This window comes from Pomacea canaliculata, linkage group LG5 (assembly GCF_003073045.1).
Source record: "Pomacea canaliculata isolate SZHN2017 linkage group LG5, ASM307304v1, whole genome shotgun sequence".
NCBI lineage: Eukaryota > Metazoa > Mollusca > Gastropoda > Architaenioglossa > Ampullariidae > Pomacea > Pomacea canaliculata.
The window spans coordinates 8,323,018-8,337,256 of NC_037594.1; the positions used below are offsets into that span (position 1 = coordinate 8,323,018).

General features: G+C 41.1%; 3 protein-coding genes across 5 annotated transcripts in view; 1 reads left to right on the top strand and 2 right to left on the bottom strand.

Annotated features, from left to right (window-relative positions):
• The first annotated feature begins 810 nt into the window (after window positions 1-810).
• LOC112565105 lies at window positions 811-8,393 on the top strand. Of its 2 annotated transcripts, none has more exons than XM_025240388.1 (6): window positions 811-951; window positions 4,094-4,225; window positions 6,768-6,929; window positions 7,088-7,261; window positions 7,436-7,585; window positions 8,050-8,393. In XM_025240388.1, the coding sequence occupies exons 2-6, from the start codon at window positions 4,138-4,140 to the stop codon at window positions 8,088-8,090; spliced, it is 615 nt and encodes a 204-aa protein (XP_025096173.1). In that variant the 5' UTR covers window positions 811-951; window positions 4,094-4,137; the 3' UTR covers window positions 8,091-8,393. The 2 variants fall into 2 exon arrangements, with proteins under 2 accessions (XP_025096173.1, XP_025096174.1); XM_025240389.1 differs by lacking the exon at window positions 811-951 and adding an exon at window positions 3,881-3,904.
• Window positions 8,394-9,295: 902 nt separating this feature from the next.
• Window positions 9,296-11,171, bottom strand: LOC112564623. The gene is made up of 5 exons (XM_025239574.1): window positions 11,053-11,171; window positions 10,572-10,710; window positions 10,078-10,120; window positions 9,584-9,741; window positions 9,296-9,439 (listed from the first exon to the last, which is right to left on the bottom strand). The coding sequence occupies exons 2-5, from the start codon at window positions 10,702-10,704 to the stop codon at window positions 9,390-9,392; spliced, it is 384 nt and encodes a 127-aa protein (XP_025095359.1). The 5' UTR covers window positions 10,705-10,710; window positions 11,053-11,171; the 3' UTR covers window positions 9,296-9,389.
• A 2,126-nt stretch (window positions 11,172-13,297) lies between these two features.
• LOC112565357 (adhesive plaque matrix protein-like) overlaps window positions 13,298-14,239 on the bottom strand; it is a 3,620-nt gene continuing 2,678 nt past the window's right edge. For both annotated transcript variants that reach the window (XM_025240768.1, XM_025240767.1), the window contains exon 5: window positions 13,298-13,949. In XM_025240768.1, coding sequence (XP_025096553.1) covers window positions 13,900-13,949 — 50 coding nt within the window. In that variant the 3' untranslated portion in view covers window positions 13,298-13,899. The remainder of the gene's footprint in view (window positions 13,950-14,239) is intronic.

Below are 14,239 nucleotides of genomic sequence, written 5' to 3' on the forward strand. Positions count from 1 at the left end.
AAACACAGCTTATAACTGTAAGGTGTCCCTTTCGTCACCATAGTTGTGGTCAGTAGTTCAGTTGTTTTCGTTTCCAGAAGCATGGTAGCGGGTAACAAATCTCTTTAAGTAAAAGAAATTCAGTGATAGATCATTATGAAGATAAAACACTGGAGCATCTCACAGCTCAAGTTGCCTTTTTTCATCCTCAGAACACGTGCGAGGATTTTTTAAAATACAAGTTACATGCAAACCAATCTATCTTCTCGGTCGTCGGGTCCTGAGACTACACTTGGCCTATTTTAAACAGTTCACAAGAAAGAAACCATCTCTCCTCCTCCTCCTCCTCCGCAGCAGCTCGTACAACACGGAAGACGTGACCCCTGGAGTCAAACATCCGGGACACGGAGTGAGTGGCGGAGACGGTTAAGCTAATGCACGTCTGCAGGACGCTGCTGACGACAGCTGTAGACGTTTGCGCAACGGCCCTCCTCGACCCACAGCATCACGTCACGTGATCAAAGCCGGAAAACCGTTTATCTGTCGTCGTCTGACCTATGGGTACGCCCCATGTGCACGCATGCATGCCTGGAAACATGCACGTACGCACAGACACATAACGCACACGTTAAAGATTGAATGAAAAAATGTGGTTTGAAAGGTCCCCACCCTTACCAATAAAAAAAGAGAGAAGGAGGGACAGATAAAAAAAAAATCAAGAATTCAGCCCACACTTCCGGCAGATTTGACGAGTTCAATGTGACATTTTGGCATCTCACGTGACGCCCTCTCCAGCGACTGTTGTTTTAGTGACGTCAGGCAACGTCAGGGATGAATGATGGACTGGGGGATGCGAGGGACGAATATAAACGGAGCTGCTGGGTTCTGGGAGGACAGAGAGAAATCCAGCCCTTGGGATGCAGTGCAGCATATAGAAGTGTCTTGAAAACATCTAAAAAGATTCGGCAACAGGTGAGTAGTAAATAATTATATCTAAAGATGTCTGGTTCGAGGAAGCATAGTATCGCCAAAAGTATATTTTCCCATGCATTTTCTACTCTGAGTTCTTGGAATTAAAAAATAAATTTATTTAGGTAATGACTTAGCATTGCTATAATCAACTATTATTCAGTAATATGTTATATCTTGTATCAAATTGTATCGATAGAATAATGCAATGTTGTATTCAATAATCGGCTCAATTAATTATAATTTTATACGCTAGAAAACTCTTGAGATTTGGGTTTACAAAACCTAGCTGGCATATATCTTAGAGGAACGGAGCACAAAATGCAGTGTAGGCAGCGGAGGGTAAATCATTCGCTTGTCACCAGCTGCCACGAGGATCTGGAAATCATGGTTCACATCTCATCTTGGGACATCTGTGATTCTCTAGATGTGATGTCTGTCTATAGAACTGTCGGTTGGAGCACACCAGATACTCCAGTTTTAGGCGTTCTTTTATTACTCCTTCCCTCGACTGAGACCTCATCACGAAGTGGAAGTACTTTTAAGTCCAACGAACATTTCTTTTCCATTCAGCTTGAGGAATGCATTCTTCCCTTGACTGATGTCGCAATTCCATCTTTGTACTGGGAAGGCTTCTTAGAGATGGATATTCTTTTTCTCCTCAAGGCCTTTCTTTTATCACAGAAATTTATGAAATCATTCCAAGTTTGTTTTTTCCCGTCTATCTATCCAGCATTTCTTTTGGATGTTGAAATTAGAACCTCCTGGATAATTCTTGCGAAAATTTATTCTAAAAGGATGTCTTTTTGTTCAGCGAGTCGCAGGGCTCTGTTTATAAAATGGGTGGAAACAATAAATTTAATATTCAGTGACGTGGGAGGACAGTCGGGTCAGTTAACCCTCTTATCACTCAATAAAAGTATAAGTATTGCAAAGACCGGCTAATAACTGAAAAATGTGAAGACGACAGTGGGGGATTTTTTAGAACTATTATTGCTGCTCTCAGGTAAACATTAGACCAAGCAATCTATATTTTTGGAAAGGAGGAAGCTTGAACTTTTCAATAAAAGTAATGAAAGTTGCCTTTCCCGTCCTTCCCCGGCAAAGCCACGACCGTGGCTCATCGTGCTGTAAGGGTTAAAGGTCAGCGGGAAGGCAACGAAATTTATAGAGTCCGTTAAGTAAGTGCTAAAAATCTTTATGACAATCGTTCCTGAGAAAGTTTCATTTCTAGCATTGCCAGTGGTGACAAAAGGGCTCAGCAGGTGATCACAGGTTTCTACACACACATACAGAGTTAATTCTAGTTTATAAAGTGTAGACTTCATTTTCTGGAAAGAGAGACAGGGAAGGGGGTGGGAGAGGGATGGATATTTAATGGGACAGAGAGTAAAAACATCCATATTCATGTTTCGGGGTGGGGGGTGGGGGGTCACATTCAGCCTTAATTGTAGACAGAAAAAATTTGAAATCCGTGTGAGTTTAAAAAAAAAAGTGAGCCCGTGGTCCTCCTTTCCTGACAAATATTTAAATACAAGATGAAGACTGCTGCCCTGTGCAAACTAAAACATGGGTTTCAAACTTTGGGCAAGGTGCTGACTCGTGCAGTCTTAAGGAATAAACGACAGAGTTGATTTGCTGTGTGAACCACTCACTAACAGTTCAATGTCCCATAGGCTTTACAGTTTCACATCCATCTTACAGTAAGATCATCAGTGCCACAATGTACAGGATCGGGTGGGTGGCAAGCAGAGGCGCTACATACTGCTTGACTTATTGCTACCCATCAACAATCATCATACGATATATGTTGTCTGATTATTTATTATTTTTTGTATCTCGGTTCTCCGTTTCATCGCTTCATAGAAGATTGATAGCAATCATTCGTTCCCGCCTCATGCGTCCAGAGTGTTCCATGGGAAAGTGTTTTTTTACGATGGCCCAAAGTCGTTTCTTGGCCACAGGGCTAAGGAAGATCAAAGTCCGTTCAAAACAGAGAGACGATCTTTAAACCAGGAGGAACAAAATGAGATGTACAACCTAGATCATGTTCCTGACTGTTAATAGCATACCAGAACTTTTTAATGAATCGCAAAGAAAGCTCAAAATAGAAATTCAAGACATTGTCAGTAAGTTTTAGAGAACAGGCTTGCTGATTGACAGCACCAACAATATTTGATGGACTTCATAAAAAACTTGCTATTTTCTTAGTTTTCTTTGACTAGAAAACACACACACACACAAACACATTATACAGAATATTGTCTACAGCGTCCTGAAACCTGGCAATAGAAATAAAAGTAAACCCAGGACTAATTCTCAGGTCATTGAGTCAGAAACTAGAACTGACAAAGTTTCATCAACATCATTCTATAAAATGTGTTTACTTCTTACTGTTGTTCACCAAAAAGCTACAGGATGTGATCATTACCTGTCTTCAAATATTGATGATTAAGAAGAGAAGTTATCAACTTGCATGTTTCGGAACGGATTTTCCCAATAGTCTTTCGCTGAAGAAAGATAATGAATTGAAAGAAGTGAGCGGAAACACAAACTCGCTACACAGGTACAGCTAAAATAATGGATGTGTTTCAACATGTATCCTTGTCGGTAGGTATCATCTTTTCACCATAGCATAATGTGTTATATTTTAACAACAAAGTAGTATAGCCATTTACAATCTGTCGTCAGGACATATTCGTGTGTAATATAATGCAAACGGAGTTACTTTATCTGTGTTTGAAATCGAAGAAAATGACTGAAGAGGATTGTTACAACATACCTGTCTCTGTGAGCGACTGCCAGGTAGCCAATGCCAGATTCTGGTATACAAAGTCATTCTCAACTCTTGTTCATACTCCAATTCGGTTGCCCATTTCAGAATCACAGAAATTAAAAACTTTGTGCCTTTACCACGACTTCTGCAAGGTCTTCTGAAGTGGCTGTATATGTTCTGGTGAGGTACCTTCTACCATCAGGCTTTTTTTCAAGTTTCAAAGAAGAAAACAAAAAATCTAACCTGCAAAACTCAAAAGTTACATGCGATGTGTGAAATAAAATAATTGCAGGCAGTTTAATGATAATTAGTTTATTTCTTTACCTACCCTCACCATCACGGTTTTGTTTTGTTAACAACACACCACAGAAGGAAAAGAAGAATTTGAAACAGACGATTACTCGGATTTCACCATGCTGCTCGCCATCTGCACTCTCCTCCTGCTGGACCTTGTCGCCGCCGGCTATCCACAACTCAGAGACATAGACGACTCATATGATCGTAAGTACACCACCACCACCACCACCACCACCACCCACCACCACCACACCACCACCACCACCACCACCACCACCACCACTTTCTTTTGTCTGGTTTGAACCAATATGAGAAGATAACTGAAAACTATGGCAATGAGCCCATCTTCCTGGAAACACATAAAACGGTCGCCATGTAAGGAGCGAAAGCATGGAGGGAGGGAGTACATTACAGATAAGCTACCCGCCTGCTCTAGGGTGTTCAGCGAGAGAAAAAAATTTCTTTCTTCTGCCTTTTATTATTGGTTTCAATCACGATCACAGAATGGCAGTGTCTCTCTTTCAGTCTCATTATCTGTTCATTTATCAATTTCTGTCTTACTTTGAGGTTGTATATGTGCGTGGTGCGCAGACGCCGTCGTGTGCCTTAGGTCGGAGGGACGAACTGTGCGTGAGGAGATGGTTGGGAGAGCCAATAAACAACAACAACAACAACAACAACAAATACTTTCAACCAGTCATACAAAGCTCGTTTGCTAGGCAAAAACAAACGAGACAAGAGTAGAGAGGAAAAAATGAAATGCCTAAATGAATGTACTGACACCCGCTCTCATCTTAAAAAAAAAAAACCAAACTCACAGCATTACATTACGGTTAAAATTCACTACAACCACCGACATTTAATACAACTATTTAAAAATGTGATTCTAGGGACAATAGAGGAAATCAATTACTTTTTTTAATTATCAATTTAAGAACAAATTAGGAAAACGTCCACAAAAATCGAAAGTCGGAAATTCGGTAACTAATAAAATTTTCGTAGCAAAAAAAATTTTTTTTTTATTATGTGCATCATAATAATAAGGTAAATTTTAAGGGACACACAAGAAACTTTCATTACGGGATAGCAGGACACACACGTGTACATAACGGGATAGGCACAAGTTTTTTATCGTTGTCTGTGTCACGAGCCCCGATGTCTGGGACGGATTGCCCGTCTTGGGGTTGTCCGCGCATGCGCATACAGACAGTTTATTATCGCTTGTACATCAATTGCACAATAAAACACGTTGTGGACGACAGGTTGGCAGTGACGAGACTTGACGAGGACTTACTGTGGGTTGACACGACACCTCGTAGGCGGGTGTAGCAGACGACAAATGAGGTTGGCGGGTGCCCGCGGGTTTTTTTTTTTTTTCGATTACCTACCCCGCACAACCGCACCTCGGACGAATCCTTGCTAGATTTCCTTATAAGGGAAAAGGGTGGGGTCTCCGAGACTTCGTTTGCACTATTTAAGCGCAATGGTCGCATTCTCGGTTGAGAAGAGTGCAGAAAAGACTCGACAGTCTACTGCAGGCAAGAGTTATGATCGCGATTGTATGTGAGATCAAGAAAATGCTGATTTCTGACTTTCATGGACATCTCTAACCACCAGTGAGGGTGGAGTCTGTGAAGGCTTTCTGTAAGTTCCACGTATACATAAGTTACGTGGCTTCGTGGTAACATGCAGAATATCAACATCAGACTCCGAGCTGGGCTAAGATACTTGCTTTGGAGTCAGAGCCAGCGGAGGGAGTAACGGAGTATTCATCGTGTGATCAGTCTGGCATGTTCTGCAGCTACGGAAGGTATGTACTAGTTTATTTGTATTCAATGTAGTGTACACCTTTTTCCTTTTTCACATATCCCACAATTTTATGATGCCCAAATGACCACCAAAACTAAGATATTTTGAGTGACCTTTTTGAATTGAAACATTCCTCAAGACCCATTCTGGCCGACTACCTGGTGTCCTCCAATTTTTATTATTGTTCAATCTGCTTATGTGTCTCTGTGCTTTCCGTGTCTCCAAGCGACTGTTTGTACAAAAAATATTTGTTTTTGTTACCTCACAGGACATGACAGCGCGACGCCACGCGACGAATGTTGAAGTAAGTACACAAATGACTCCGCTATGACAGGGACCAGCACATTTGGAGACACTTCATTCTCTGCTTCCTGTTATCAGCAGAAAAACGCACCGGAGGAACTGGATGGATGGATGTCTTCAGCTTTGTAAGCGGTTTATTCCCAACTCACACACGCACGTCATTCACACGGCGCTCTTTAAAATCAAGTGGACATAGGTGTTCATGCACGTGTTCACAATGCCCAAGTATTAATAAAGGCGATGGTGAACGTCTTGCTGCTCTTTCTGCGGATGTGTGCGCGTGAATGCGTGCTTGTGTGAACTTTTTCCGAAAAAGTAGTGTCGCGCCGATGACATTGACTTCCGCTAAGAAGTATTCTTCCGCGCCACGCCATGCCATGTCGTTTCGTACTGTGACTCATTACTTCATACCTCCATACCACGTGATAAAATATAACTCACCATCTCATACTATGACATACTACATCATAACCATGTACTTCATCTTTCAGTTTCATATCACTGTGCATTCTAATACATTGTGCAAGTCCTTCATTGTGCTGTTCTTCATCACACGCGCACGCGCGCTAGCGCACACCCAATATGAATTAACTGATTAGGATGAAAATATGAACACTGTTTGATTTCTGTGAAGATGAATGCAGGGGCTCAGGCCTGGGGTACCACGTGCCACTGAAAGGTGTTTGCGACGCGTACGTTCAGTGCGGATCTGCCGGTACCGTGTCGTCATGCTCCGCCGGAAAGTACTTCAACGGCCAGCGATGTGAGGACTGTCACCTGGTCAACTGCCAGTACGGTAAGGACATCATCTGTGTGTGTCGTGAGCTCTGTTCCTGAAAACTTACCTGACTCACTTTCACTGACGTCTTTTTGCCTAAAACTGACTGACTGACTGAACACTACCTCACGAGCTGACTCTTCTCATCTAACCACTCCTCCCTGATGACATCACAGATCCTTGCCGAGGCAAACCAGACGGACGGCGGCTCCCTGATCGTCAAACCTGCAACGGCTTCTTCACCTGTTGGTCCGGTCGGTCGGTGTACGACAGGTGTCCCAGTGGTCAGCGCTTCGCAAAAGGTCGTTGTGTTTACGACGGCACCTGCAACAACGGTCATCCCTACCCAAGTAAGGGACTTCGAAAGGCCGTTAGTAGACAGTTGTTTAAAGCTGTGATGTAGAAACATTCCTGTACTCGGTCACAGGTTCGTCTAATTTAACCTGACACATAATTGAATATGTGACTGAGTTTGACATATCATACACGTGATTGTTATTATACAAATTATTTATCCTGCACAGACGTTGGCAGCTGTGACGGGTACAATTACATTGCCTCCCCTGAGTACCCAGGAGTGTTCTTCCAGCTGGATGCCGGGGGAGTCTACAGGAAGAGACCCTGTCCCGCCGGACTGGTGTTTGATACCTCCGTCTGTGTCTGCAACTACCCAGGTGTGTAACCACGTGTAAAATAACACCTGCACAGGTGTGCAAATGTGCAATATGGTAATGACACAGGTGCGTAAAATTAATCATGTATGTGATGGTGGCAGATGTTATGTTATTTACGGAGGGGGAACAGTTTTTTTTCCTAAGCTTCAGACTGTCATCAGGGTAACATGATCTTAACCAGCGTACAAGCGCAAACACACACACACACACAAGGATTTTAAATATTTGTTTAAGTGCTGTGCAAACGAGGTAGTTTATGAACGACAGTTACAGGGATATAGATCAAAGGGTCATAGGTTACAGGGATATGATTCGCTATTGCTTTTCATACCAGAAATAAAATTCTATTTGTACTTTAGCAGACAGAGTATCTCATACTCATAATCCGGCATGTCAACAAATGTATGTCGCGAATAAGCGAGGTCTCAGAGTCGTACCAAGACTATTTTCGTTTTTGTTTCCAGATGACTATTATGGGAAGAAGCACCAGCCAGGTCCTTACTAGCCGTTGATGGACCGTGGACAGCGGCGAGTGGATTTACGACGACGATAACTTACATTGAAACCAAGTCGCAACGAGCAGAAGAACAAAAGCAATAATCGCTGCTTTTATCTAGCATGAGATGATGAACTCTGACAAGAATAGCTACAAAATTAAAAGAAAGTAAAACATACATAAGAGTTATCAAGCCAGTTTTAAAGCCAAGTTTACCCATAATTCAGCTGTATTTCCAGGGAATTTAAAGACAAAAAAACATAAAAGCTAAATGAAACTAATGAAAATCCATGAAATTAATAAAAAAAATTTGAAAAAATGGGTTTTAGTTTGTGTTTTCATTACGACAATTTCACTAGTAAATCATAAGACATAAAGGGAGTGTATGAGCGTTTGTGTGTCTGTGCATATGTGTGCGTGCGTGGGTACATACACTAATACACACACAACTGTAGGAGGGCATCGGCTTCCAGTATATATGACAAAGGCCAAGCCTGCAGGTCGCACTAAAGGGGATTTCAAATATCTCCACGGTTGATCAGTTTATTGCAAGGCCTTAGGGACAGAAAACACTTTGTCGATATTTCCTAACAGCGTTCGCTGATTTCAAGTCGAAACCGTTTAAAATTCCGGGTTTCATGTCTGAGGCCACATCTTCTTTGTTTTGTAAACAACTCAACTGACCGTGCTAATATCCCGTCATGTCTCTGTAAATAGGTGTTGTTGAGTCTGAATTGCATGTTACGTTCCTAAAACGTATGTCCGAGAAATACTAGTAAGTATAAAGTTAATAGTGAAGCAAATTACATCTATGAGGCCTTTGAAATACAAAATTTAACTAATAGTTGACTATTTAATTCATCTTACTGTTTGTGTAGCTTGTAATGTATGTTTTATTGCATTATTTCATATTGTACTGCGTACTGTTTGAATTACACTTGAAATGGACCAAAGGCCACTTCAGTAAAGCAATAAACTCAATTAGCTTAATCAGTAACTCACATACATTTACAAAGAAGCACACACCACATCACAACTCACAACACCCACACTTTCTTGTCGTCTATAGCGCTTATAAGGGACAGTTGCAGGTTCAGGTAAAAGGTTGGTATTCTGTCTCTAGTGTGAAGTCTTTAAGGTATGGTTCAGGGTTTACCTAAAATTGTATTTTCTTTTTCGTCTGTAGAGTGCTTGTGGGGGTGTCTGAAAAGATATTTTGGAGGTTCAGGGGGAGGATGGCTGGCTGGTGACAGGAAGGTGTGAAGGAGTCTCTGGCCGCCGATGAGTAGTGTGCTATGGTGAATACGTCTAGTAGACTGGCTTTTTAGACGGGTACTGTGGTTTCACATCAATAGCAACTGCAACACACAAAATGCAGTACAGTAGGTCTTTAAGAAAGTGTAGTTCACAGAAAACAAATGAAGGAGAAGCAAAACAAGAATGCAAATTAAATGGAGGTAGTGGTGGGGATTAGAGAAACGTCTTGTGCACACGACACTTACCCAGGCTGCACTTCTCAATGTCGAAGACGGTGCCGGGGGCGGCTGGCATGTACACGTACACATACACCACATTGCCGTCGTACTCTGACCCCGGTACTTTCTGCAGGAAGGAGTAGGGGCAGTCGGGGTCGAAGGCATACGTGGAGGGCTCGGTCTCGCTAAAAACACAACAAAATACAGAACTAGTGACATGTCTCACAGTCGGTGTAAGATGGCACTAGAGAGAGAAAGAACATGGCATAGCAACAAATAGGAGACAAGCTTAATAAATATAATGACTTTCATGTCTCTCTTGCTCTCTTAAACACAAACACGCACGCGGGCACACACACACACACAGAAGCGTATAGACACAACAAAATGCAAACAAAGTATAAAATAAGACATTCACAAAGTGGAAATAAAAGAAGTAGAAAAAAAAAAGAAAGAGATAGAGACATCGAGAGCGTGAGAGAAAAAATATAAATATATAGTTAGAGAATAAGAACTCTTACACGTAATACTCTCCATATTCTTGTTCAACGGCTGTCTGGCATGCTGTAGAAAAAACCAAAATAATCTTGAATATCACCTCACCAACTTTCTTACTTTCCTTCTTAATATTATTATGAGATATAGTTCACAGCCAGTTCATGACCTCAGTATACTGTTTGTTTGAAGTCTGAGATCCACAAACAGCTCTTAATGAAGAATTTCTCTTGTTCAATTTCAATTCTCTTTTCTACTTGGATTGTAGAGTCTACTCAGATACTTTAAAATCGACACTGAGCATATCTCCAGGTTGTCTCATACTACATGTGAATACCAAAGGTATCTCGTCAAGTAGGAATAGTAAAGGGTCATTAAAATACAGAATATACCGGTATGTTTTTTTCTTTCTCTCTTTGTACTTGCATGTACGTGCTGTATGTATGTGTGTAAAGTGTGTGAAGAAGAGAGAGAGAAGTACATAACATATCAAAGATATCATTTTAAACTGAAATCTTACTTTTGAAGGATCTTTCAACCACACTGGCTGGGAGACTTCCTTTGCATTTCTCCTGCTTGTAGTAAGGGTCGCTAGTAAGGGCCACATTGACCAGCAGGCCAGCGAGCACCAAGCACACAGGGAGTGTGTACATCTTTACCTGACACAAGGAATAATTAACTACAAATTAATGGCAAAAACATTTTAGCTCACCTTTCTTGGGCGCAATACTTGTTAAAGAAAGAGCACAATGCAGAGATACAAAAGACAAAAATTTTCATTGCATAGTTTACGACATGAAAAAAACTAAAAGTTTTACGATGGCAGGATTCCTCTGACTCATCGTCTCTGTGATTGAAACTTTTAGTTTCACAGTTACATGTCAGCTTTCGTGTGAGCAGTTAGTTTTGGAAAAAAAACTGTTTGAAGACAAAACTGCGAAATCTTCTGTAAGTCTCCAGGTAAGTAGAGTATCTAAAGGTGATGTGAGGTCGTTACTCACCGCTGAAACAGGTGTCAAAGGCGCAGAACCCTTTGGGCAAGAGCACTTGTGGCAGGCCTTATATAAGTCCCGGGTGCACTTCTATGCCACATCATCGCTGTCTCTAATTTCTCTTTACGTCTGCCCTGAAGCTTTGGAATAATTAAATAAGACAGAAAAATATTTTTTATCCAACTTTTATTATTTTGACTCCTAATGCCACATCATCGCTGCATTTAATTTTCCTCTGCGTTTGCCTTTAAGCGCTGGAATAATTAGAGAATAAAGAAAAATATGTTTTATACAATTTTTATTTATGGAAACTGATATTTTAATGACAGCAGAAATGGAGCCAAAAGAAATTCGGAGTTTGATGACTTTTGACCGTTTCGGGCACTGGTCCTCGGCACCTCTCCGAACTTACTCCGATCTACACTTCCTCACCACCTCTTCGATGAGTTTCGATCATCTGACATCAAGCTTCTTCGAATCCCACAAAGACATGTATTAATAAGAGCTACAGCACGATGGCCTGCCGATGAAGAGAAGCCTTCTAAATATTTTAGTAGATTAGAAAATAGGAACTATGTAAATAAACTTAGGTAAACTCTTATTAGACGAATGGCCGGTAATTACTTCAAACTCACAAGTTATAAATGAAACGAAGCGCTGTTATGAAGATTCTTTATAGGCACACACTTGAAGCTTGAAGGGGAAATTAATTTAGTAGTGCAAAAACCCTTAAAAATATGAAAAACGGAAAAATCCCAGGGACGGAGGGCTTTCCTGTATATACACAGTACTTGTCTAGGACTTATGGTGGTTGCGTACCACCCTTCATACCTTCGCTTACCTGTAGTGGTACGTGTACCACAGTTCACAAACCTGGGGTCTAGGTATGTCTTAGTCAAATAAATGAGAGAAAATACAAGAAAAGTATTTTACCTGCACAAACATTGGCAGCTGTGACAGGTACAATTACATTGCCTACCCTCAGTACCCAGGAGTGTTCCTCCAGCTGGACGACGGGGGAGTCTACAGGAGGAGACCCTGTCCCCCCGGACTGTTGTTTGATACCTCTGCGTCTGCAACTACCCGGGTGTGTAAAATAACACCTGCATAGCACGGCTGTAACATCAGCAGGCAACAATCTAAAGGAAATTTTAAGACAAGAAACTACGAAAGCACCAATGAAACTATGAAAATCAATTTAAATAATAAAAACACTTTGAAAAAAAACCACCGGCTTCTAGTTTTGTATTGTCATTATTACAATCCCACTAGTAGATCATATGAAGGATGTGTATGAGCGTTGGTATGTCTGTGCGTACACACATTGACACACACAGACAGTTACAGGAGGGTATGTGCCCTAGTGTTCATGCTGCTGGTCGCACTAAAAGGGGATTTCAAATATCTCCACCGTTAATCAGTTTGTGGCCAACCCTTAGGGCATAGACAAAAATACACTGCGACATTTTCTAACAGGTTAGTATTTACAGGAAAGAGCCTGCCAGGACAATCTGTTTATCAGGTGTTCTAGATACTTGTCCCTGATATCAAAATCAGTTTTATCGTTTATCCTGGCAGAAACTTTTAAATTATGTTTGAATATTTTATAACCGTTTGAATATTCCTTGCTACCTTTTGGTTCAAACTTATTTTCAAACTGACGTCAGATGAATACCAACTGTCAAGTAAGGGGAAACAATTCCTGGATATTTACAGGTATTTAATAACGTACTTGTGTAAACAGCGAACGTTTAATTGCCACCGGTAGCAATTAGCAAACATTTGCAGGAACTCAGTAAGTGAAAGTAGCGAACGTGGAAGGGCATCAGTGAGTAGTGACTAGTAGACTATCTCATTGGTTAGCTGAGTGTTTTGGGCAATAGCTTCTGAAACAGGAAGCTACCTGGTTCGAGTCCCTTGTGGGGCAACCGAATTTCCTTCTACATCTTCTGTATAAAACACTGCAGCTATTCTATCGGAAATGGGTATCTGTTTGAACAGAGGATTGAGGGAAGTAGAATAGCAAGAGATAAAGAGTTTGTATAGCACATTTGATGTCTACATACAGTGACAATGATGTGTACTCTGACATTTCTGTGCATGTTTGAGTGAGTGTGTGTGTGTGTGTGTGCAACTTTTTTAGTCTGCTTTCAGTGCTAGGAAAAGTTGCTCGCTTCTTCTTAACACAAATACTTAAATCACAAACAAACACACACTCATCTACCCGTATTTACAAAGAAGTAGAGTCGGCAGCTTGTTTAATGAGTAATAGCTCAGGAGCTCAAAGGCAGCGTTTGCCATGACACCCACCTCTCCCTCCACTCAGTTGATGTTTTACTACCATATCAACAGGGCACAGATGGAATCACACAAGTTTTTATTAACAACCACCAAACACATTTCTAGATATCTGTATCACGTGTTTGAAAACAGAAATGAAGTGAATAGATTGTCGGAAACTCTATTGTAAATATTGATGATTTTTATTTCCTTTAATTTCCCTCTAGAAACAAACCAAAGGATTTGCTCAATAAAGAATTTGTTCATTCGATCACCTCGACTCCAACTACTTTCTTGTCGTCTTTAGTTGCAGGTTCAGGTGAAAGGTCTGTAGGAGGTCATCTTGGTTGGTCTCCTGTCTCTTGCGTGTCTTCTTTAAGGTGCGGTTCGGTTGTTTGATTAAAATTCATTTTCTTTTCGTCCGGAAACACCTTGGAGGGTGTCTCAAAAGATAATTTAGAGGGAGGACTGGAGGTTCGGCCGGAGGATGTTTAAAAGATTTCTGAGGAATGGTGGTGACAGGAAGGTGTGAAGGAGTCTCTGGTGGCCGATGAGCAGTGTGAATGGTGAATACGACTAGTAAACTGGCTTTTTAGGGTAGTATTGTGGTTTCACATAGGCAGCAACTGTAACAAAAAATGCAACAAATTAAGTCTGTAAGACATTCAATGTCGAGTTTACAGAAATTAAATGAAAGAGAAAGTAAACAAAAATGCAATATAAGCGGAGGAAAAGAGGATATGGCTTTTTGGAGGGAGATTGATAAAACTGTTATCGGCGACCTTTGTACGAGGTTACAGATGCCATTCATCAATTCCTTCATTGACGTAGCACACACGCACTCACTCACACACGCCCGCACGCGCATAGTATAACAGTTAATGTAGCTGCAATGACAGCAAGGTAAAGTGGTTCA